At 36.3% G+C, this 25,382-nt stretch overlaps 1 protein-coding gene across 1 annotated transcript; it reads left to right on the top strand.

Annotated features, from left to right (window-relative positions):
* Positions 1-5,329: 5,329 nt before the first annotated feature.
* Positions 5,330-24,252, top strand: LOC124365305 (integrator complex subunit 9-like). Its single transcript, XM_046821275.1, is given in 10 exon segments — positions 5,330-5,491; positions 6,894-7,085; positions 8,142-8,344; positions 11,599-11,803; positions 13,515-13,648; positions 16,257-16,369; positions 20,291-20,471; positions 21,271-21,403; positions 24,101-24,115; positions 24,118-24,252. Coding segments are annotated over 10 exon segments (1,320 nt in total). The 5' UTR covers positions 5,330-5,482.
* The last annotated feature ends 1,130 nt before the right edge of the window (positions 24,253-25,382 follow it).

Raw genomic sequence — 25,382 nt, 5'->3', positions numbered from 1 at the left:
TGGCGGCTGGGCGATTCCCTCCTCCCTGGAAGATATCGACGACCGTCCTCATCCAAAAGTAAGGGCCTGTTGAGTATATCAACAACTGGCGGCCCATTGCTCTCTCTAACACTTGCGGGAAGTTGTTCTGCAGTCTCCTTGCTGCTCGTCTCTCGAGTTGGGCCTCGGCCAATGGGCTTCTATCTGGAACCCAGAAGGGCTTCATGCCTGCTGAGGGTTGTCCCGAGCACAAATTCCTGCTTCAGCAGCTCCTTTATGAGGCTCGGCGTCACGGCAGTGAGACTTGCGTGGCCCTGGCCAACGCATTTGGAAGTGTTCCTTACTCCTCTCTCATTGCCGCGCTGCGCTCTGCCGGGCTTACCGCCAACCAACTGCGGCTCATTGAGGATCTCTATGAGGGCATTCGGTTGTTACCGATTGCCGGTGCTGGGTGCTGTCTCGAGAGGCTTCCGCCTATTCCGAGTGCCAAAGGCGCCCCACTTCCCACCGCCGGAACTTCTAACCTACTGACGATCGGCAGCGTGTTGAAGCGGGGGGAAGTGCAACTTTTGCTTCCCACATGCCAGTGCAATGGCATGAAGGTCCGGCAGTTTGCGCTCCGGCGCCCCCCTACCAGCTCACAGGGGCTTGTGAGATGTCGCTCCCACCAGGCGTTCCGTGAGGAGGTGACGAGACTCCTCACGGTGCTAGAACCACTGCCACTACGAGTCCAACCTCAGTCGTGGGGGAACCTCCGCAGAGGCTGGGCGCCCCCACCCCGTAGTACCTTGTTTGCCGAAGCCATTAAGGTAGGTCATAAGGTGAACCTACCCGGCGAAGGCCGTGTCCAACGCCTACCCATTCACAGAATTGCACCCTGTATCTATCAGCATGGGTTAGCTGGTTTCTCTCTGCGGCAGGTGTCTGGTGTCCCTTACCCTGCTGTCCGGGTCAAGCCTCTCAGATTGCTTGGGGGCGGGGTCACCGTCCCGAAGGACTATCCAACCTGGTCACCAGCGACGTGCCGTGGTTTCTGTTCAGCAGGGTTGGCCGATGCCCTTTGAACCTCCTCCACATCCACCCAGCCACCTTTTCTGGGATGGACGGTCTCTGCTAAAAACGTGTCGGGTGTTAGCATCCCTCGACCTACTCGTTAGGCCGTCCCTCCTGTCCACGTGACAGGCGGGCAAAGGGAAGTGCCCAGCGGTCACCGCGTAGGTGTGACTTCCATCCGGCACAGTAGCGAGTTGACTCCGGACATCCCCTTTGGTGCTGGTGTCCAGCAGGGTTGCCCCCTATCACAGCTGCTGTTTAACCTGGTGATGGAGTCACTCATCAGACCGCTAGTGGCGCTGGAAGACCTACATGGAGCCGACCTGCATGGCACGCGGATCAGTGTCCTCGCGTATGCTGATGACCTGGTCTTAGTTGCAAGGTCTGAAGCGTCGCTGAGGGCGCTGATTGAGACAGTCGTCTCTGCTGCCAGGTGGGTCGGCCTCGAGTTCAAGCCCACTAAGTGTGCCACGCTTCACGTGGCCATACGGGCGGTAAGGCCAATATAATTCCTGATTGACGGTGCTCCTCTAAGGGTACTCGGCGAGAGTGAGCCCTATCAACATCTGGGGGTCCCCACCGGGATGAGGGTGGACCAAACCTCGGTGGATACCATCACGAGGTCGAGGGTGAGGCCGCCTCTATATTCGGGAATTTTCTTGCCCCCTGGCAGAAGTTACATGCCTTGCGCACCTTCCTGGTCCCGCAGCTGATCTTTAACTTTAACACTGCAAGGATCAGGAAGGCGAGCCTGCGCGAACTTGATAGATCAATCAATCAAGTTTGAGTGCATGCGAGTCATGAATCTCCCGCAGCGTGCCAGTGCGGAGGTGATCGCTCTCCCCCCTCCTGGGGTGGAGCCGGCCTCCTGCCACTCTCTTACCTCGCGGACCTCTCGGCTGTGGCTTACGCCTTTCGCCTCCTGACGTCACCCGATCCTAAGATTGCATAACTATCACTTGAGGGTCTCGCTGTCTCCGCTAGTCAGCGGACTGCGGCAAGAGTCGACATGGCGTTCCTCATGTCATACCTGAACGGGGAAATTGGCGGTAACACGAATGTTGCGACAACATTCTCCTTGGGCCATACTGCACTTAACCGCCTCTCCAAGCGTCTCCCCGACCTCCGGTGGGGGTGGTGTGAGGACAGAAGATCCTTCCAATTGTCCGTCCCTGGGGAGAGGTCGACCATTACGGTGGGCGGCGGCTCCCGGTCCAAGCTCTCTTCTGTCCTGCGATCCTCCCTGCAATCCCACTTCCGGACAGTTCTTTCCAAAAAGCCGTTCGTGTTACCGCTGGTTGTCCCTCCTCCAACATTTTCCTCTACGAGGGGCGCCATACGTGGTTCGCTGACTGGAGGTTTATCCACAGGGCGCGACTTAATGTACTCCCCCTCAACGGTTGCAGACGGTGGGGAACCGGCGATCGCCGGCGTCGCCGGTGTGGCCGCCATGATGAGACCACGGCACATGTGCTTTGACACTGTTTGCTTACCATGTCCGTGGTCTCTAAACGGCATGATGCGGTTCTGGACCACCTTATCGCTGCAATCCGTCCGTCGCCGGCAGTGGAAGTGCGTTAGAATCAGCGTGTCCCTCTGGACCGCCTGTTGGTCGATCGCGAGGTTCCGGATGACTTGATTCACCTCCGTCAGGATGTGGTGGTCATCGACACGACTCACACAAAACCATTCGGATCACCATGCCCTATGAAGACGGTTGGCGTGCTATAGTCGAGGCTAGAGAGAGGAAATACATCGCTTACGCCCCACTCGCCCGGTCCCTGCGCTCCGGCGGCTTCACGGTAACTGTGGATGCTTTTGTAGTCGGCGCATTAGGTGCTTGGGACAGGGCTAACTGGGACACCCTGGCTCGCTTGGGTGTCTCACGGCAGTACGGTGTCGCCCTCTCCCGCCGTTGTCTCCACAGCGGTCCAGTGGAGCTGGGACCTGTACGTCCAACATGTGACGGGTGTGCCTCAGTACCATCAAATTCAGGGTTAAGATCGTGGTCAGGATCCATAACGATTTGATTACTTATTGTTAGATTAAGTATTTACTGTACATTTATTTATTGGTCCTGTTAAGAGAAGCGTTTGTTACATAAATATTATAGTTTATTAGTCGTTAGTAATTTCATCGTTTTTATTGTTATTTATTATATACTGTAGTTTAATTAGTATTAGTTATATTTAGCTCTGGCCTGTATTAGCATGGTTTTTTTTAACTTATAGAGACATCTGCGTGTAATGCTAGTTTAGAATATTTTAATGCATGACTTATGATTGTGTGATTTTGATGGGAAATTAGTAAAGCCAAAAAAGAAAGACCCAAAATATTTTGTTGTGTATGTTTAGATATTTGAACCAGTTTAAAATGAGGCAGGCAACGACTAGATCTACACAAGGACGTAGCCAGCGAGGGGGTCCAAGAGGTTCGGACTCGAAGTTTTTTTTTTTAATAAAATGTTTCTAATAATCTGAACCAACTAGTTTCCACTAAGGCTAGTGTCTCAAATGTTTGATCTTCACCAGATAAACAATGTTTCCAATCGACGAAGTGTCTTCTTGGATTTGATCTTCTCGTCTCCGTTGCATGTATCTGCAGGAATAAATGATGATCCGAAGATGTAAATCACCCATCCCCAAGGATGTAGCTAGTGGGGGGGTCTAAAGGGTCCGGACCCCCCAAATTAATTTTCAATTACTTTTTAGTAAAGGATTATTATTATTTAAATAAATCAGTATGACTGACATGTATTGTTGAAAGATCGTTCTCAACAAAGAAACGAGCCAAGGACTTTTTAAGGAACAACATGGTGCCTTACTCTCTGTCCACTACCTGAAAATATCAGCTGTCTGGACCCCCCCCCAAATTTTTTCCTGGATACAGTCTTGGATCTACAAATAACATACGACTTTTGGAACTAAATTTGAAAAAAAGAGAAATGTAGACATCAGTTTAGGTAAGTACCTAAACTGGCTCCAAAACTATTTCATTAAATTACTGTAAACTCATAGTGATATATGATTCAAAATGAAAACATTCCAATTTGTAACTGATGAAAAGATCAACTAGTTGGCCTGTTTGTTTAATGCAAAATGTGTATACAAGTTTATACACGGTTTAATGTAAAATGTAAATATCTGTGATAAAGGTTTTTTATGTTTGTCTGCTTAGCATATTCATCTCTAGTATGAACTTTTGTTCATTGTTTATTGCTAAGGGCGCATATTGTGCTAGCTGGGCTTCACAAGGACTAGGTGTGTCACCATGTGCTTTGACGGTGCCTGATCAGGCAACCTCGGGGGAACCCAAGGGCCATGAGCCGCCTGGTGGCCCAGTGCAATGCTCGGATTGAAGATTGAAAGTATAGATTGCAGAAGTGCATATTGTCTGAGTGTTTTGCATACAGTATTTATTATGTAGTTATTTGCTTGCAGTTTTGTGGTGTTTGTTACATTATTTATTGTTGATTCCTGTTGTATTTAATTGTTCGTGGCTTGATGTTTTATTTACATTTTATTGTTTGGTTGTTTATACAGTTTATTTCACGTTACTCTGTTTATATTTTATTGCTTGTTTTATTTATTTAACAGTTTATTATATATAATAAACAATTTTATTAATTAGTTAATATAAATTTAAAAGTGATTCGTCATTTACTTAAAATGAAACGTTGTCAATAAATATAAAGGAGTTTCAATGTGGTATTAATAAGATGTGTTGTGTATAGCTAAGAACCTTTACAAGACTGCCAGAAATGAATGAATAATAACTTTTTTAAGTATTAATTTTCTCTCCGCACACACTCTTTGGTACATGGGGATTGTAACTTAAGCTGTCTTATTTTTGTAATAAAGATTTTGTGACCTCACACACACACGTGCGCGCGCACGCACGCATACAAACCCACTTAGTATTGTCTACATCTTTATCTTCATATTGTCTTATTACCAATTGTTATATTATTATTTATTATATTTTTGATTATTTAATTATAGTGTTGTTAATATTTATTTATTGTTCTGTTGCTATCACTGCTGTAGGGAAAATAACCTATTTGCAGTCGTTATATACGTATATATAAAACTTGCTTTATCGATTGTTATATTTGTATCACACTATACCATGTTATTTAATACTCTCTAATGTATTTATTCAAAACTAATATTAATTGTATATCGTGCAATTGTATCTGATGTATATATACAATTGGCTCCGTTGTTAGTACCAATAAAGAAATGAAATGAAAGGTTGCATGGAAAACATGCTGTAACCAATTCGTGAAAACACACAAATATAAACAAATAATGAAACAGCCTAACCTATATACAGAGATAGAGACTGATGTGTTTACCGGGTTATTATTAATGTTATGAGTAGCAATTAATTTAATTTAACTAAACGGACTGTTTAGCAGATTTTGACGTGAACTGTACAAAGCATCGATATGAGATTGGTGAGTTATGGAATTATTTCATATGTTTTTGAATAAGAAGTATTTTACCAATCTGCACTTGTTACTAGGCCGTTTTGCCGATTGTGTGTTTGCTAACTTTTTACATGATGCTTTCCAAACGGCCTGTAATTTTATTTACAAGTAGCCTACTACAGTAGACGAAATATAAATCGTGGTAGTATTGAGTAATAGACTTCAATGGCTTTCATGTCCAAATCCTATGGTTTTACATGCACCAATATAGATCTCATTTTTGTATATTAGAAATGAAGTTTTGTCCAAAGTCTACAATGAAATCATTCATGAGATGTTTTGTTAAATTTTTGTTCATTAAGTTATGTTTCATAGCAATGTTGAAATAATAAAAGTAGCTGTGAACTAGGGAGTGTACCGTTGCAATATAATAATTATCAATATTCATGAGTGACTAATCCTCAATAAAACTATTCAAAAAAAGTTATTTAGTTTATTTAAACCAAGTTACGTTATAGATATTTAAAACTACAGTAGGCTAATAGGTAATTTGTTTTTATATCTTAAAAAGTAGTAACTTTATGGCGAATAAAAAGCTATCTATGCTATGTGTATTCATAAAATGTAACAAACAAAACAGTGTAACATTTAATTACTTACTTGTACTATTTTAAAGAATAAACACATCTGATTGTATAAATAAATTTATAAATTGTATAAATAAATATTGTATATCATAAATAAAACATGTACATCGCTATTGTAATTGCTGCTATTACAGATGGGCAGTAGGCAATTAGTGACTGTAACAGGTTGATCAGTGATAACCTATTACAAGAATACTGTTATTTCAGTAACATTTCTGGGCTGAAGGATCTGGCGTTCTAATAACGGTTTCCTGGTACTAGGTTACTCGGTAATCAGTAACAGCTGAGTCGATTTCATGCTAGCAATGAGGCTAGGGATGGAAATATTATGCTACGGTATATAATGTTATTACATGGTATAAGTAGGATTTAGATTGCGTTATCATGAATATGTTATTAGTAGTACCATATTTAAAGGTAACCATTACAAGTGTTCACATGCATTTTGAATTTAGGTACTATCTCGAGGAATGTTTTTTTTTTTGCCAGAAGTACCAAAGCCCGCACTGGTGACCAAGGGCATTCACGATCAGTATTTTCCCAACCTCAGATGATGTTGCAGCTCGTCCAACTTTTCTGACATTGGAACTATATTTTTACACACGCATTTTAGAACATATAAAATAGAACTTTACGTTATACCAGGTTCCATTATAAGTATTTAAAATTACAGTATAGTTAATCTTTTTTTGTATCTTAAAAAGTAATAATGCCATTAATACATTGGAAATAGAATTAATTTATTGATTTCTGATGCTGATTGATCACTTTTCTGTCTACAGTATTGTCTTAGCAGCCACCCTAACAAACCATGCTACGTGCTCACGTTCAAGGGCATCACCCTGATGTTGGACTGCGGGCTGTCTGCCCACACGGCTCTCAACTTCCTGCCCTTGCCTCTCGTACACAGTGCTCGCCTCAGCAACCTACCTACCTGGATGCCTCGGGAGAATTCTGACCCTGATCTTGAAGGGGTGAATATTTTAATTTGCCACTGTCCTGAAAAATGTGTACTATCACTAGTCTTGTTTCTTTTTTTATACCATTACAAAAACAGTGATTTAATTTCACAGCATGCTGAAAAGATAATAGTAAAATATGTGTTGTTGAAGCCTCAGTAACTTCCAATTAGAATTATTCCAAAGATTAAATTTGTTCTTAAGTATACTAATTGTGTATTAAAATAATGGTACTTTGGGATTATACCGACCACACCCAGACATGAATCGTTATTTGACATTTTGCTTCTACTGATTACTAGATTAGCGTAGAACAATATTTCGTCAATATAAAACAGGAATTGTCTTATCGCAAACCCCTCCCCATCCTCAGACAGAGGTCAAAGTCGAGCGGTCTAGTAGATAACGTGATTGCAGTCTCGCCGCCTGTTCAGCTGGTGCGTCGCTTTGTTGTACTTCCATGTTTTACCCCTACATTTCTCCAAACACAAAAATTCAACAAAAACAAACGTTACCAAACAAAAACTAAACTCTTTATTGAAAAAAAAACACTCAAAACTTGTTTTTATTCTTGATCACACTCCACCACCCAAAATGCGAGTGCCTCCGGCCATCAGCGCGGACTTCGGCAGCACCTGCCCCGCGCTGATGTCAACGAAAGAAAAACATCCCTCGAGATAGTACCTATCAGTAAAATATCAAATTCTAGAGGGGCTGATCAGAAATATAAATTGAATTGTAATGGAAATGCAATTATGAACCGTGCAAAAAAACTTAAATAATCACGTGATGCCGCGCGCGGCCTGCCGTAATCGGGATTCTCGAGAAAGATAAGATAACAGCGACAACAATACCGATCGCAATACCTGGAAATGCTTGTAAGTTTGTAATTAAAGAGTTGTTTTTTCGTTCTATCATGTTTGTTTCTATAAATTTATATTTTTGTGTTCTTCATACTGGTGTGGTCGGTATAATCCCAAAGTACCAAAATAACTCTTGTTAGACTAATATCAAGTTTCTTCAGATCATACGCAACTATTTGCAAGTGGGTAATGTTTCTCTACGTTGCAGGAGCTGAAGGAATGCAACGGTCGAGTATTTGTGGATTCCGCCCCTGAGTTCTGTCCACCATTGGCAAAGGTTGTGGACTATTCACAGATCGATGTCATACTCATTTCCAATTACATGTCCATGCTGGCCCTGCCGTTCATCACAGAGGGGACTGGCTTCGACGGTATAGTCTACTGCACCGAACCCACCCTGCAGATCGGAAGGTAACTCTTTACTAGTATTCTATTATAATTTATTAATTATTATCAAACTAATTTTCATTGATTAAGTTTTACATCAGTTTTTAATTTTTTAAGATGTTTTAAGAGATTTCCAAATTTTGTAAGAGTTGATTGTAAACTTGCAATACTGAGTGCCAAAATTATTTATTTATTTTATAAATTTACTAAATTGCAAATTCGTGCACTGGATATTGTTGTGTTGTTAGAGGTTTTATTGTTTTTTTTTATCATATCTAAGAGTGACTGGTATGAATAATGTTCAAAAAGGTCTTCATTTATCTTTCAAAATTAAAGACTTTCCGAAATGTAAAGTAAAGGGATTGTGTGAATTCTAATTAATGTTGCTATATATGAGCCGCTTTGAAAGTGACCTGCGCTAAGTTTTCTTGCACATAGGGGGAGGGAGGAGCAGGAGCTCGACCACGCCTACCGCCACCCCCTTTTTCACTGCTCGATCTATTTCCTTTACAAGACACAAGTGGGAACCAAGTGCTTTGCTTCCCACCGTTGGTGTTTTGGAGCATCACGCTATGTTTTGTTATTCTCACTGTTATGGAATAAGAAGTATTATTATTTACCTTAAGAATAGTCAATTGCACCATTATTTACTATGTTAGTATAATAAAGAAGTATTCTAACAATTAATGTTCATTGTTAACAGTTGTTGATATTATTACTGGGTTTGTAAAATAGCTGTTATGTAACACATACCCTGAAGAGACTGAAGGTAGTGGTTGATAAGGAATGTGGATGGGGAAGTGAGTCCATGCTTCTTCTCCTTCTCCACATCTCTCTCTCTCTTTCACTCTCCCTCCGCACTGTTCACTTAACAGGTTGCTTTCAAAGCGGTTCATCTATAGTATGAAGATTGTTCGGGTTGGCTGGAGCAACATTTTACTCGAAACTAAAACGTAACTGTGGTGGCTCTCTTTTAAATTTTTAAGCTGCCTCATCTGAGTTGTCCTGAACTTCCCCTTGTTGGCTGAGTGTTAGCGAAGCCTAGCACTCAGAGCTGGAAAAATTTCATTTCTGTCTATCTGCCTATCTGTCCGCACAATATTAAAAGAGAGTGACCTATAGAAGTTTTTTTTTTCCCCCTCTTAGGACAAGAAGCTTATAAATTGCACTTAGTCCTGTATGAACCTTTGCGCTGCTTCCGGAGTGATAGGATATTCAGGATGGGTAAGGTTAGGGAGTAGGGGCCGCCTCCTATCGAGATCCATGAGGAAGAATTAGGGCACTACATCTCAAAGTCATCCCGGAAGAAGGGGAGGCCAGCTCTGAACCAGCCTCTCCAGTCAAAGTAGGTAGGGGGTAGCAACCCTTGTTGAGGTTAACAAGAACCTCTCAGGTAAGGGAACAAACCCCACCAACTCCAACAGTCATCTTCCACAGTAGACTAGACCTATTGAATTGCCCATGAACCCCAGAATCTCAACATTTGCGGTTAGTGATGTGCCGCTACTGGACATCCATAAGGTTGCCCAGATTGAAGTGGCACATCGGTTTTTTGCTGTGTCCCAGTGGTGGGTTCAACTGGTAGGTATAAACCAGCCAGTATAGAAGTTTTTGGATGAAGCTTCATTTACATATTACCAACCCTGAGTTCAATGACGATACCTGTCACCACATGGGAATTGACTCAGCGTAAATGAATATTTTTACATTTGTCTTATTGGCAACCATGATGGCAATCAGAAAATAATAGAATAAATATATTTGCGAACAATCATATGACATTTATTGTTTGATACTTTCATTTATACAGTAAAAGAGAATGTAATAAGCTGGAGTCACTGTTAGGAGCCGGTGACAATATTTGTCTTCATCACAATCTTACTTAGTAGTAATCTCGCGAGTCTTTGAAAACTTTTATTATTTAACCACCACTGCTTTAAAACCTAACTTTCTGAAAAAAAAAATGTGAATGTATCATGTGGGAAGAAGTTTATTATCTTTAGACTACTCTTTGAATTTTGCATGAAAGTTAATCCTACACATACAAGAATGAGTTCTATGACGATGCATGTTCAACCATGGAAATTGTCTTAGCCTCATTGCCTTTACAACAGACTTAGTAGACTTACTTTGTAGGCAGACACAATTTCTCTTTTATTTGCCATGGGGTTGTAAACATTTCTTCCATATAAATGCAAGAAACACAGTTTTTAGTAATTATATATTAATAAATGTAGATAATCCTTTCAGAGTAAATCAAGCCGTGCTTAACTGGACTGAAAAAGCTTTACATAATCTCTTCAATCAATAGTGCCATCGACTAGTTTTTGAAATTCGGATTGATATTTCTCTTCTTTAATAATAACTGGAAAAAATGAATTATTCCTTCCAATATTTTACAATTTGAAAACACATTATTACTCTTAGGAAATTTACCCCGGTTACGTTTACAAATAGTGTAAACCAGGTGAGTCCAGTCCATCATTCAAATTACACTTGTGCCAAACTCCAAAGTGGGGGTTTGAACTTAGCTCTGGGCGGCTGAACTTCCAGGGGATGCATTTAGAAACACAAGTTCATGTTAGACAAAGTCTTCTTAACTCATAAGCTTACACTGCCGATGACGTGAGTAATCAAAATTGTTAACTTAATAAAGCTTGAAATATTTTTGCCCCACTGTAGAGGAGCCATCTTCAGAAAAAATGTTAAACCAAAACCGGCAGAGCCAGGAATGCATATCCGCAGGTAAGTGAAGGGACAGAACTTCATCGTGATTTGCTTCATCGTGATTATACATATGACAATCCATGTGTCTTTATCACAGGCTGCCAAGTTTTCGGTAATCTGATGTTATCTTCTTTGTTGAAGTAATTTTCCCTCTTCATTATTTCTAATATTTTCATTGTTATCCTTGAAAAAAGTTTTACATTTTTTGAAAGTACTTTTATTTTGTCAAATTCTTTTCAAGTTTTGATTTTAAAAAAATGTTCTACTTTGACTAATTTTTCAGTATCCTGATTTTTTGGAGAACCTGATGTACCAGCTCATATTTTAACGTCCACAATATGAATATTACTGTTGTGAATATGAAAAGATATTCTTTCTTCATTTGGATTGTATGTAAATTTCATGGATCATTTCATTATTCTCTTCCTAGTTTTCAATCAAAGGATAACACATGGTCCGTTTAGAGCAGACAAATTACGTGTGCTTTCTGAGCCTCGAAAACTGCTTCTCCAGTTTTAATATATGATTCAAGTTGCACTGTCTGTATACAGGCTGTACCTGGAAGAGTTGGTCCAGTTTATCGAGCAGAGCCCAAAGGCTTCGCTGGCCTGCCACTGGAAGGAGTTCCTGCACCTGATGCCTCAGCCATTGTGTGAACCCAACAACAGACCTCGCAACTGGCAACAACTCTACAGTCTGGCTCAGGTGCAGAAGAGTCTGGCTCGCATACAAGTCCTCGGCTACGACCAGAAGATGGTTAGTTTTGTGGTTCTCAGTTCTCAACCTTCCCTCCGTCCATACCAAGTTTTACTACAGCAAAACCTTTGATGTAGACTCTGTTTTGTCACTTTGTGCAATTTAACCAGTATTCTATGTGGCACTTATTGGTTGATGCTTAAAACTTGATTACATTTTGTAATTTAGGTTTTCGACATAAGTGAGGGACCTCCATTTAACTTGACATTCGACATTTTGGATGTACTGGTTGATTCGTCTCTACTACTGATGGATTTTGGTTGCTTCAATGCTTCCTTTTACTGCTTCATGAGTTAAATCCGGTTTTTAGATAAAGATTAACATCTAAAAAACACATACAGATAAAATACAAGTAACATTTTTGGATTGTTTTACATCAAGATGAGAATCTTTTTAGTATGCTTTCATTAGTTAAAAGCATTCCTAAGGGCAGTAGGCTACCTTATATGTACTCCCTGGTTAAAAGGTTAGCCTTTATCAATGAATGGGAAAATAAACAGGCTACCAAACTTTTATTCTCAACACATTTAATATTTTTATTCAAATTATCTTTTAAGTCGGTTCAGTTTAAACTTTTAAAAAAAAAACAAAATAGTGAAATAAGTTGATAACTAAAAAAAATATACAAAAACAAAATGGCAGATAACTAGGAAAAGAGTACATCATTAAGACATCATTTACAATGTAGAGCACAAACCATATCAGTAACTTAAAATTTCTTATGATGGTAAAATACAATTTGTATCACAAATGGATAAATTTAGTTTTAGATGCAACCTATGAAGTATTAAATTAATAAACACAAGATATTAAAGAAAAAGTTTAATATTTTTTGCTGTGCAATAATAGTGTGAATTATTTCTTTGTTTGAAGTTTATTTTTGACGATGGAAGGATTGTGAAGGAAACAGGATTTTTCCGGACATTTGCTATCGTTCAGTGATACACAAATTCAAAACACCACATTTTGAGATCTGCAATCTGATCTCTTCTTCAGGTAAATAACTAACCTAACACACATAATTACAAACTAGGTTAAAACAAACAAATCATACCACAGCGTTGTGACACGTGTAAGTCAGTAATCACAACCGCCATGTTGTGTGTCAACTCCACTAACTCTAAAACATGCACTTAATAAAAAACTAAATACAACACCAATTATTAAAACTGAACTACAGAATACAGGTAACAATAAGTCTGCATTCACCAACCAACCACCTACGACTGACCAGAGGGTTAGGGAGGTGCTATTGGCGATCGTCATGGCAGAAACAAGGTGGCGGCAAAAAAAAAGAAAGAGAATAGGAGTGGGCTTTTTTATTATAGTGTTTTGTTTAGTTTTTTATTAAGTGCATGTTTTAGAGTTAGTAACGTTGACACACAAACATAGTGGTTGTGATTCCTGACTTAGGCGTGTCACAATGCTCTGGTATGATTTGTTTATTTTAGCCTAGTTTGTAATTATGTGTCAAGTTAGTTATTTACCTGAAGAAGAGTTCAGATTGCAGATCTCAAAACGTAGCATTACTGATTTTTTGTTTCGCTGAACGATGGTAAATGTCCGGAAAAATCCTGTTTCCTTCAGTGTGAATTATAATAATATGTTGGAGGATTAATTTCTTGAAATGGCCTTTCATTACATTCACTACTGGTATCTATTGTAGTAATAACTGTAACACATAATAAGTTTTACATTCCATCCTGTCCAGGACGTGTACGGGTCATTGCGGGTCACACCGGTCAGCTCTGGCTATTGCTTGGGGAGCAGCAACTGGGTCATCACCTCCGACCATGAAAAGATAACTTACGTCAGTGGCTCCTCCACCCTGACCACCCACCCTAGGTGAGTTGATTGACTGTCGAAGTATATGGTTCACTCTTTTGTCTTAATATATGTCTTAATATGGAAATGCAGGAATTCTCTAATGGAAACAGCGAAGAGAAGAAAAAGTTGTCCTTTGGCTGGGTACCGAGTATTGAAGAACGTAGCCAGAAAAAAATGTTGGGGAGTCCAGACAATTGATATTTTCTGTAGTGAACAGAGAGTAAGACCCCATTTTGTTCCTTAACCCTCCAACTGATGACAGACAGCACAGACGTTCATCAATACCGCTTGTGAACTGATAAAGACAGCACAGCTGTCAGTTAAATTTTCGCTATTATTACGCGTTTAAGTTATAAAGACGTAAATTACACCAGTCGATTCCTCTACTCATAAATAAAAATTCATTTCATATAGTTTATATTCGTAATATTACTTGTTGTCAGCTGATATCGATCCAAATGCGCATGGCTTATAGCTGACGGACTATGCAGCTGGTGACGCGCTGCTAGGTTATTATGTAGGCTAGTCTTTTATAACTGATTGTTATGTTGTGAAATGGGCGATCCTCGTTGTTCAAATTATATACATGAACTGTTTACTGGAAGATGAAAATAATAGTTCTGATGATGAAAGTGGCATATCAGTAAATAAGGTGCATGATGATATTTCTTTGTCAGATTTGTTGTCAGGTTGTCTGGATGATTATAAACCGGTGCAATGTAAGCTGGGTTGTGAAAATTGATAGTGACAGTGAAAACAATTCATAACTATCAGATATTCCTCTTGTCCAAAGAATTAATCAAACACCAATACGGATGCGTACTGCCAAAAAAGTAGTACATACTTAACGTTTTGATCAAAATACTTTTTTGGGTTGTAAATAAGTGTATGTAAGTTGGAATTTTTTTGTTCACTACAAAACTGTGTATATTTTGTACATTTACAGTATCTTACTATCTCAAGTCATGTAAAAGTTACATGTAGTGAAACTTGGAAAAAAATGTACAACATACATTTTTCAATTTATGTACAAATTTAAAAAATCAGTACTGTAGTAAGTGCATATTTGAATTATTGTAAATTTTTCTCTGGTTTGTAACTGAAATATTGATATGTAACACTTATTACTTAGCATTCAGCAAATATCAGTCGGAAGGTTAAAAAGTTCTTGACCCGTTTCTTTGTTGAGAACGATCTTTCAGCAGTACATGTCAGTAATACTGAATTATTTAAATAATAATAATTGTTTACTAAAAAAAGTAATTGATAAAAGTGGGGGAGGATAGAGCCTACTTCAAAAGTCTTAAACACTTTAAAAAAATATATGTTTCATAGCAGTCCAATTTTAAAATACAGGTTTGTTGAAAGTATCTTTTTATTAAGACAATTTCATTTATTAAAATTTAGATTTATTTTGATTTATTCGTCCTCCTGCTATGGTTGTGCTCTTCTTCAGATTCATCCTCCTTGAAAGCCAACTCCTAGTTACACCTCTGAATGAAGCAGCGGTCCTGGCAAAGGTAGGCTCTGAATGCCTTTTGGTAAAGCCAGAACCAGGCTGTGGAGTAGCCTTCTCCTACAGTAAATCTCTTGTACTAATGGCCTGGGAAAAGAGGGTCAAATCTGAGACAAGGAGAATGGCCTCAAGACTAAAGCAGTCAAAAATGTTTATCCTTCCTTATGCTAAAAGGGGCTTCTAGATCTAAGGAATATCTGAAGAAGGTGGTTTTAAGCCAGACTGATGAATACAGATCTGTGGAGAAGCAGAAGAATCAGCAGAGTACATTTGGCTAGACTGTCCTGCAGTTTGTAAATCCAGAGAAAAATTCGCATTTGCATATTTCTTAGGCATAAAGGATATAAAAGAACATGAGTTCACAAATAGTTTTTTTTGCAGAAGCCTTAGATTTGAGGGATAAATGCATTTTATTCCGGAATTCTTTGAATCCAAAGAATTGTCTGATGTGATACTTTATAAGATATTTGTTATGTTAGTTATAGATTGACTTTTTACTATATTTACCACACTTGGACTAAATTAATTTGTCTGTCTTTTAGAGATTTTCAGATTTGTTTGGTTTTTATTGTATGCTGAATTTGTCCTAAGTTATTAATATAATTTAGAATAATAAATTGTAAACTAAAACCCTTTTAAAATTCATTCTAACATAAAGATAGCCCTATAATGTGGAGTTCATAACATAATATAATTTAATATAGTGGATTTGCCTTTGTCTATTGCTTCAATGTAAAGCTTAATGACTATAATATTCTTATATATTTATAAAGAAGGTCATTTTATGATTAAGTGCAGAGTCCTAAACTCTTACACAAATAAAATATTTATTGGTGATATCTCTATAATAACCTATTATTTTTCAATTAATTATTGACAGTCTCTCCTCATTTTGGGATTGGTGATAGACAATAATTTATTTACGGAGTATAAGAACTACGAAGTGAGATAAATTGAGTGTAAAGGCTTTTTAGGGATGTTAAACCTAACTGATGGGAATTGGTCCAAAAAACACTAGGTATGGTTTAAATGTGTGTTTTTAATTATTTAAAACTGTTATTATGGTTGTGATTTAATTTTAAATGACTGGCCTTGAAATGGTGCTTGCAGACCAATGGATCAGGCGTCACTCAAGCACAGCAATGTCCTGATATTGACAGCTCTCACTCAGACCCCCATAGCCAACCCTGACAGTATGCTGGGGGAGTTGTGCATGACTGTCGGTAAGTCTTGTTCTTTTGTTACACAAGTTTCATCTTTCCATTACGTTTTATTTGTGACAATGATTGTGCTGACCTCGAGACTGTTTGACAGTTACACCAAAATAGTCAAAAAACTTAAGGTCCTTTTTTTGCTTTTCAAAAAAAATTCTCATTTTCAATTTTACTCGTTTCTGTTCTTCAACACCCCTCCTTCAGCATTCCATAATTTTTATGATCTGGCTGCACTCTCTATTATTGTACGCACTTAGTTGTGTCTGTTTAATTACAAAATCACATTTTTTTGTTGTTCTGATATATTATTATATATCAACAACAATATATTTATTGTTTTCATTTGCTCTACAAAAGTTGCAAAGAAATTACAATTTTAGTGTGCACGAATAAGTTTCATTACCATCCATTGTAGGTTGGGCTGAACATAAAATTTAAATCTAGTGATAATCTAGTAGTTTTAGTGATAAAGGCATGACTTTTAGAGATGATTAACTTCAGTAATAACGTATTTGAAATTGAGTATGAAACAGTTGTACAGCTAACTTTATATAAGTATTGACTTTGGTTAGTTACAAGAATGTACAATTGTTTGTGTTTTGCATTAAAGTTTCTTTTTCCTGTAAATTTATAGATTTCAGTGGTAAAGGCATCCAGAACGTGATTATTAAAAATTTAGTCTGATCCCCATATTAGTCTGATCAGGGCCTTATTTATATCTGGCCAAGTTTTTGTAACTTGCCATTTAACCCTTTCAGGGCCAGGACCAAATATAAGATGTTGCAAAATTTTTTCACATCTCATATCCCCTTGTGACTAGTCAAAAGTGCCAGGTTAAAATTGGCAATGTTGCAGTCTCTTAGAATAAAATTTATAATTTTTCATAAAAAGTAGAAAATGACCTAAAAGTTGCACCAAATTACTCGTATAGATATATACTATCAATAAAGAAAATATATAGATGTAGTTTTAAGTAAAAAAAAATTAAAAAATAATGTTTTAATAGATTACATAAAAATGATATTCATATTAATTATCTACAAATATACCAGGGAATAAAAAACATAAAACTTTAATTATTTGACGTCGTATTTATTTAAAAAAACTACGAGTATCAAGGAGACTATATTGCCGCCTGGCACTTTTCAGACGTGATCTATGGCGGCAATATATTGCCGCCTGGCCTGGAAAGGGTTAAATCAATTTTATTGGCAATAGAAAATGTTAACAAAATGTAAAATTTTATTTGAGCTTAAAAACAAATTTCAATTGTATAGAAGCTAAAATAAGTGATATGAAACGAAACTAGTCTTCTTGATTCTAACATCCTTGTAGAGAATTTTATTTTCTAATCTTTCAAAGGGTCATATGATGCAGCATTCAGTGCAATTATTATTGAGCTTATGAAAAAAACGCAAATAAATGAGTAATATTAGAGATAAAAAATATTTTGAATGATAACTGACAAAGGGGAAAAAATTCTGATATTAATGTCATCAATTGTGTTATTAACTCCACATTACAGGATTATTTTTATATTAGAATAATGAATGGTCAACTAAAACCCTTTTTGAAAATTATTTTATTTCAGACATGTGTTTCAGTATTAATCCCTAGAGTTGAGGAATGTTAAAAACTCTATATCGCCAACAATTACATTTTCAAAAAAAATCCAAAAAGTCAAAATTAACTTTTTTGATATAAGCATTTCTAATATTAATGGAAATCACTCATTTGAAATTTATATAAAAAACGACCCAAACATCTTCTAATACCATCATCCTCTAACCTTCCTTGGAAATACAAATTAGCAGCATTTCACTCAATGGTGAACAGAATGTTAAATATACCAACGAGTGATGAGAATAAAAACTAAAGAAATGAGAATCATAAAATATCTACCTGTCAAAAATGGTCATCAACCCCATATTGTAGACAAAATTATTAAGAAGAAAACAATAAAAATCAATAAAACCAACATAATACAACCTAATCCTAATAATAGTGAAATTCAGAAATATATCCCTTTTAGTGCCAAGCATAATTTGTTACAGTTATACTGAAAAGTGCCGGGCCTTCAGACACCTGTCTGTACCAAGATTGCCAGCCACTTTTGGCCAAAAATTACTCATTTTCTTTAAAAAAACTCTAACTGGACCATTTTTTTAAGATAAATTCCTATTTCTTTTTTTATATTACTCCTAGATAATTGTATTTTTCAAAAATATAATTAATTATACAACCAAATTTGTTTTATTTATTTTTTTAAGGTAAAAATACTCAGTAAAAAATAAAAAAATATATATTTTTTGAGTTTGACTTGAAATACAGTACAGAAAAAATCACATTAGCACAACAATAGGTACATGACTCAATTCCTCATTTAATTCTGAACAAAATCTCAAATTTTGAAAATGCTAACTTAAAAAAACATGTAAAATTTTACTTACCAGGAAAACATTCCATTTTGTGAATTAAATGTCAACTAATGTTTCTGGTTACTATAACAATATTAGTTAGTCAACCTTGCAAATATTTTCACTTTTCATTATCGTATCTTGTTTTTGAAAGAATAAAAATTAATTGTTCACTTATAAACACTAAAAATAACAAGTAACTATTTACATATATGTACACATAGAAAAAATCATAAACAAAAAACTCAGCAGAAGTGTGAAGGGTAACACTTTGTGTGTGTGCATCCCTCTCTTGCACTTAACACACACACAAGGATTTTTTTCTTTTTCCTCCTCCTTTAGGGCTCTCAACACTACAAACACAACAGTTTTTTTGCTTGTTTTTTTTTACTTTTTTAAAAAATTAAAAAAGTAAAATTAAAGTAAATAAAAAAAAAATTGAATTAAACAAAGTAATACTTGGAAAGATTGTTTTATTGTGATTCCAAAACACTACTGATATGTTTATTTTAATTACTAAATATATTTTTAATCTTTTTTTTTACAAAACGTCCTAAAAATAGGACGCTGGCAATCTATGCATAAACTGCCGACGTCCTAAAAATAGGACGCTGGCAATCTTCATACAATTATCCAACGTCCTAATTTTAGGACGTTGGCACTAAAAGGGATATATATATGTACCTTTCAATAATAAAATTTTAAAAAAGCTATCCGAAAAAACCTCTCAAATTTCAAAATTTTCCATCAGTTACCAAACAAGAAATAATACATTTAAACTTATTAAAAACAAAGTAAACCAAAAATATGACAAAAACAAGAATTATACAAACAATCTGAAGTATATAAAATTAATTGTAGTGACTGTGAAAGCTATTTTATTGGATAAACTGGCAGAAATTTTAATAGCAGGTTTAAAGAACATATACAAGCTTTGAAAACAAATAACATGTCTACAATAAAATCACATTTCGCTGAACATTTATTAGAAACTGACCATAACTAATAACAACAATAACATAGTAACAAATATTGAAAAGAACATTGAAATTTTAGATATCGAAAGGAAGGAAGAAAATTTAAAACACGAAAGAAGAATCACATATTTATCTAATTCATAAAAAAAATCCTTACAACATATTAAATAGCAATCTAAAAATTAAGGCAAACCCTGTCTTAAAAAAGTTAAAAATATTAAATACAGAATACTAATCAAAATTACAACTGTGTCATATAAATTTAACATCTGTTTAAATGGGGCACATGTGTATATTTAGTTGTTTATTGTTTATTATTTAGTTAGAGGTTAATGTTCACACTGATGAGTTTTAATACCGAAACACATGTCTGAAGTCAAATAATTTTCAAAAAGGATTCTAGTTGACCATTCATTATTCTAATGTCACCAAATTGCAATTTTTGAGAGGGAGCGATATAATTTACATTAAACTCTTTGAACAGTATTATCCTTCTAGAATTATAATTCCCCTCTAACCAATTGTATTTTCCGCAGCCTCAACGATCCGCAACAACGGCAGTGTGCTGATCCCTTGCTACGCGGTCCGGACTGTCTATGATCTGTTTGAGTGTCTCTCTACACACCTGGACAATGTGAACCTGGCCAATGTGCCAATGTTCTTTATATCACCCGTTGCTGACACCTCCATAGCCTACTCCAACATCCTGGCCGAGTGGTGAGTTATAGACTCATATCGTTAGTTTAGCTTGTTATTTGTCTCATTCTAGAAAGCTCTGTTCTTATTAGAATTAGTTATTAATTTAAGACAAACACTCCAATAATACACTTTTTTATATTTCCGTGATGCCTTTCGTACTCAATGAGCACACCATCAAACCCACATTACTGAATAAAAGTGGTTACAATAATAGTATAAACACTTTTTTACTAAAAAAAATGTCATTAAAAAATACAAAGAGATAATATCCTATGACAGGACAGTCTGTCTATGTATATAGATAAAAAAATAAAGTTGATGTTTAGTTAGATTAAATAAAGTAAAGGTGAATTTTGAAAAAGCCCAGGATCGTTATTTACTAGATTATTTTGGTTCTTCTTTATAGAAATATTTTCATATGCATCTAGACATTTTTTATTTTGGACTTCTTTTAATAATTTTGCATTTGAAAAAGAGTGTCCAGTTTGACGTGTATGTTTTGCCATGGCCGACCTTTCTTCTTTTTGGTATTTTAAACATGCCCTATGTTCCTTAGCTCTTTTATTTTAACTTTCTTTTTGTTTGGCCAATGTATTTTATACATCATGATTTGTTATATCACCAATTTGATAAATTCCAGATTTTTCTTCTTCATTTAGTTTATTCTTGGGATTTCCCTAATGTACTCTTTAATTTGATTTTGGAATTTGGTAGATACTTTAAATATTGAGTATGTTTTTTAAAACTTTTAGTAATATCTGTAGATAAATCATTGGAGTGTTTGTCTTAAATTAATAATTGTATTGTTATGTTAAAGGTTATCTCAAGCCAAACAAAACAAAGTGTATCTGCCGGAGGAACCGTTTCCCCATGCTCAACTCATCAAGTCTGGGCGACTCAAGCACTTCAAACACATTTACGACGAGGGCTTCAGCAATGATTTTCGACAGGTATTTTTGTATTCATTACGGCAGTATTAATTATAAACTTGAAAGATTAATTTTTCTTCTTTCCCAGCAACAAGATGAAGATAAAATTATGAAAGGCAAAATCTTTCACCGTAAAACAATTTGATTGGAAAAATATCCAAGAGAAAGTCAAAGGCAAGGAATTTTCAGGACGTTTTTGAAACCAGGGTGAAGTCAAAATCAATATTTCATCAAGCAATGACTAGTTGATTTTGGGGGGGAGTGATTATGTATTCCTTTCAAAATTCATGTTAACAGGTGTTATCCTTTAAAAATTAATGTTTTACAATGCACAAGACCCTAGTAATTTGAAAAAGACAAGGATCTTCAGGGAGTTTTGAGAAGTAGATCGAGTGGATTAACCCTATTTATGCGTCATGAAAAATTAGACCTGATCTTTGATAAAGTTACAATTTTTTTAAATTTCCAATGTGTAAAGTTAAATTTTATTTTCGTTTCTGTATGTCAAAATAGAGTTATATATAATAGAGGCCAACGGTAAAATAAAATTCGTTTAGCCTTTTTTTGATTACCTAGGATAATTTTTAACTTTTGAGAATATCGTAGAATAGCAGTGTAGTTGTCACTAAATATTTTTATAATTTATTCAGTAAGTATGGGAATGAAACACAGTTTTATAGATAAACGTATACTATATTACAAACCAATAAAATTAGAAAAAATACAAAAGTAGACAAAGAGTGTTTATTTAGTGGCGGGCTGTCACAACTGACATTCCACGCGTCTCCCGCAAGCCACTGTTATCGCGTTGGACTTTGAAAACCTTCTTATCGCTCCGGCAACGTGTAGGACAGCCTTGCAGGGCTTGAATTATGTTTCTTGCTTTTGTGATAACAATCCTTATGACCGTAGTAAAATATTAAAAAGTTTGGGGTTGACCAAGTAATTGCTCAGAATTACCAAATCTTCAAATTCCGAATCGTCTGGATAGGCCATTCACACGAATAATGGTAAAAAACACTAAATAAATACTGGAAACTGCTGTATTTAATATGAATAATTTTACTTTAAAAAAGAATAAGACACAACAGAAAATTAGCGAATAAACCGAAATACATAATGCGTGTACCGGACGCTTCTCACTAACAACTGGCTAGATGCCTTGACGGGAGCTCCCGTCAATGACTTTGTGAAAGGCGCGGGGCCACGCCCGCTAGTCAGTGTTTGGTCAATTAGAAGCAGCTGCCACTCCCATTGTAACAGAATTCGAGGCAGGGCAACCCGTCTGTAATGTCGCATGACGACTAGAACCATCTAACAGCAAAATATTCAACTAACATAGCAGTAAGAAAATAAAGAATGCAAAAAACTCGGGATCCACGGCAATAACGTTTTTGAGCTTGTAGTGGCCCTCCGCGGATCCGCGTCAATAACGCTGGAAAGGTTTAACTTGCTAGAAGCCTTGATTACTTTAAAGAACTATAGCAATAAACGGAGGCAAGATTACGCCTTCAAGAAGGTGCCAGTAAATTTATCTGTTGGTAGCAAAAGTATTTCTGGCTTCTTCAACATCTCTTAGAAGGTCCTGCACAATATTTAGATTATCTTTGTCAATCCTGGTTAAATGATCGAGTAGAAAACCAATGCTAGAATTGAAACCCTACGTGTTTGAAATAAACAGCATTTGGGTTACTTTTTTTGGTATAGGACCTGTGCATTATGAATTCCCTGTCCTTTTTTATACCAGATTTGACTGCTATAGTCATTAAAGATGTGCAAATGGGCATTTCCAAAGAACACACACAAGCTATATGTCAATCTTTGCATCCATATACAACCTCGAATACCTAATCATTTTCACAACTCCGAAGGGTTTGAAATGGGGTGCCAGAAACAATGCCAAATTAATATATTAGTTTTTTTAAGAACTTTGAGCTCAGATTGTATAGTCCATTGAGGAAGCACAGCCTGCAAACCTAATTCTTAAAGAGTAATATAGGTAGCAAATGCTATGTGTGAAACAGTATTGTCAAAAATCAACAAAATTTCAAACTTGTAACCATTTAGCGACAAACCATAACAAAGGAAAATATAAAAGAAGAAAAGAGAAGAAAGAAACTCTTCCCCCTCCCCTCCTGAAATAAGAAGAAGGAAGGCATCGCCCTCTTCTTTGTGTATAAAAAAGAAAAGGAAACCTCTTGAGAAACCATCATAGCCTATTTTTTATAGCATAATAAAATCATAGGCATACTTTTATTCATTCCTGGATGAGCCTCAACAGTGATTCTGGTGCATGCATTTTCTACACTGTCCGTGCTACATTATTATTATAAATATCGCATTTATGTGTCGAGCACTTATTATTCCTCAGTTTCACCAATTCTTAGTAACGGACTTAATCTGAAAATTTCAATAAAATCCCTATTTACGAATTTTGGCAGTAATTGTTGGTTTGTTCTCTTATAAACTCTGTCCAAATAATGTGTTTGGAAGAATGTGTGAGTACTGCTTAAAACCGTTATTTTCTAATTTTCAGGGTTGAAGAATTAGTAATATTACTTTAAAAAAAAAATATTGAAGATGTTCTGACATTGTCACATAGTATTTAACTAATATTGTAATCAATATTGTTGTTATTATTTACTATTTGTACTGTAATAAAAGTTAATTAATAGGGTATTGGATTGTCATTAATGTTTTTTTTTTTGTTCACCACAGCCTTGTGTTGTGTTCTCTGTGGTCATCCCAGCTTGAGATTCGGAGATGCTGTACACTTTGTGGAGATGTGGGCGTCCAACCCACAACACACCATTATTTTTACAGGTAGAGAGTTATTATTACATTGCACAGAGGGTTCCTCCCAAAATTGATATCAACCAATTCCAAGGTTGTACTTTAGTAGGCATATTAAAACTATTTATCAGTGAAAATGTGCCCAGAAATTCACCCCTTTGGACAATCATCCCAAAGCTAGCTGTATCCAGAGTAATATATTTGCTATAACATTTTTTAATTTAATATATCAGATTCGCTAATGTAAGAAATCTGATATTAATAAAATTAAAAAAGAATGCTTAATGAAGTTTAGGATTGTTTTGGCATTCTCTGATTTTGAGAAAGAAATTTTTAGACACGGAATAGAAAGGCAAGATTTTTCAAAATTTGTATAGACGAGTATAAAATTAGTTTGAATTAGTCTTTCTTTGGCCAAATATTGTGTCTAGGAATTTTAATTCTATTTTGGAATTTGGGGCTGGAATTAAACTCCTTTATTTTTAAAATTTTCTACTGGAGTTATATTGTGGTTAGCTTTACCTCATAATATAGTTTACGCTCAATCTATTCGTATGAAAGTAGCATATGGTTTTTAAAATTTATTTAGATGACAAAGGTAATAACTTTTAAACTTATAATTGCATGTCACTTTTAATCAGTTTTTACTAACCAAACCGAACATAACGGAAGTTTTGTCTAGCAGTGACAATTGGTGTTTTTAATTAAACCGTTTTTGTTTTCACATTTATATGGCATGTTTAAATTATTTATAAATGTCCTTATAAATTAATTAATTGTTCTTAGGTGGTAAAATAAACAATAGTAGAAAATGTTATAGATCAATATATCTTTAAAAACCCTTCCCATGCCGTAGACGGATATATTAGAAAAGCATGCTTGGACCAAAACGCCAAATACAGTATAGTCGATATTATAGTTATGTCTCTTGGAGAGTTTTCGTTTTACAAAAGGGCCTTTGAAAATGCACACTCCGTGCTTATCGCGGTTGCCAAAGAAAAATTTATAAACTATCTTAACTCAGCGGTAGGGGGACAGGAGCGCCCTTTGTTTAACTCCGACCACCTGCTCGTCAGTTATGCGACTCCTACAGAGCCATTATCAAACATATCCGTGGCGTATATTACTGCTTTCTCAATGCAACAAGCGCGCGCTCACGCGCACGTATACTGAGATATCTCGTTATTATTCTTCACCCGTGTGGTAG

The sequence above is a fragment of the Homalodisca vitripennis genome, chromosome 6 (genome assembly GCF_021130785.1).
Source record: "Homalodisca vitripennis isolate AUS2020 chromosome 6, UT_GWSS_2.1, whole genome shotgun sequence".
NCBI lineage: Eukaryota > Metazoa > Arthropoda > Insecta > Hemiptera > Cicadellidae > Homalodisca > Homalodisca vitripennis.
The sequence above is the reverse complement of the archived record's forward strand: the minus strand, read 5'-3'. Positions and strand labels throughout refer to the sequence as shown.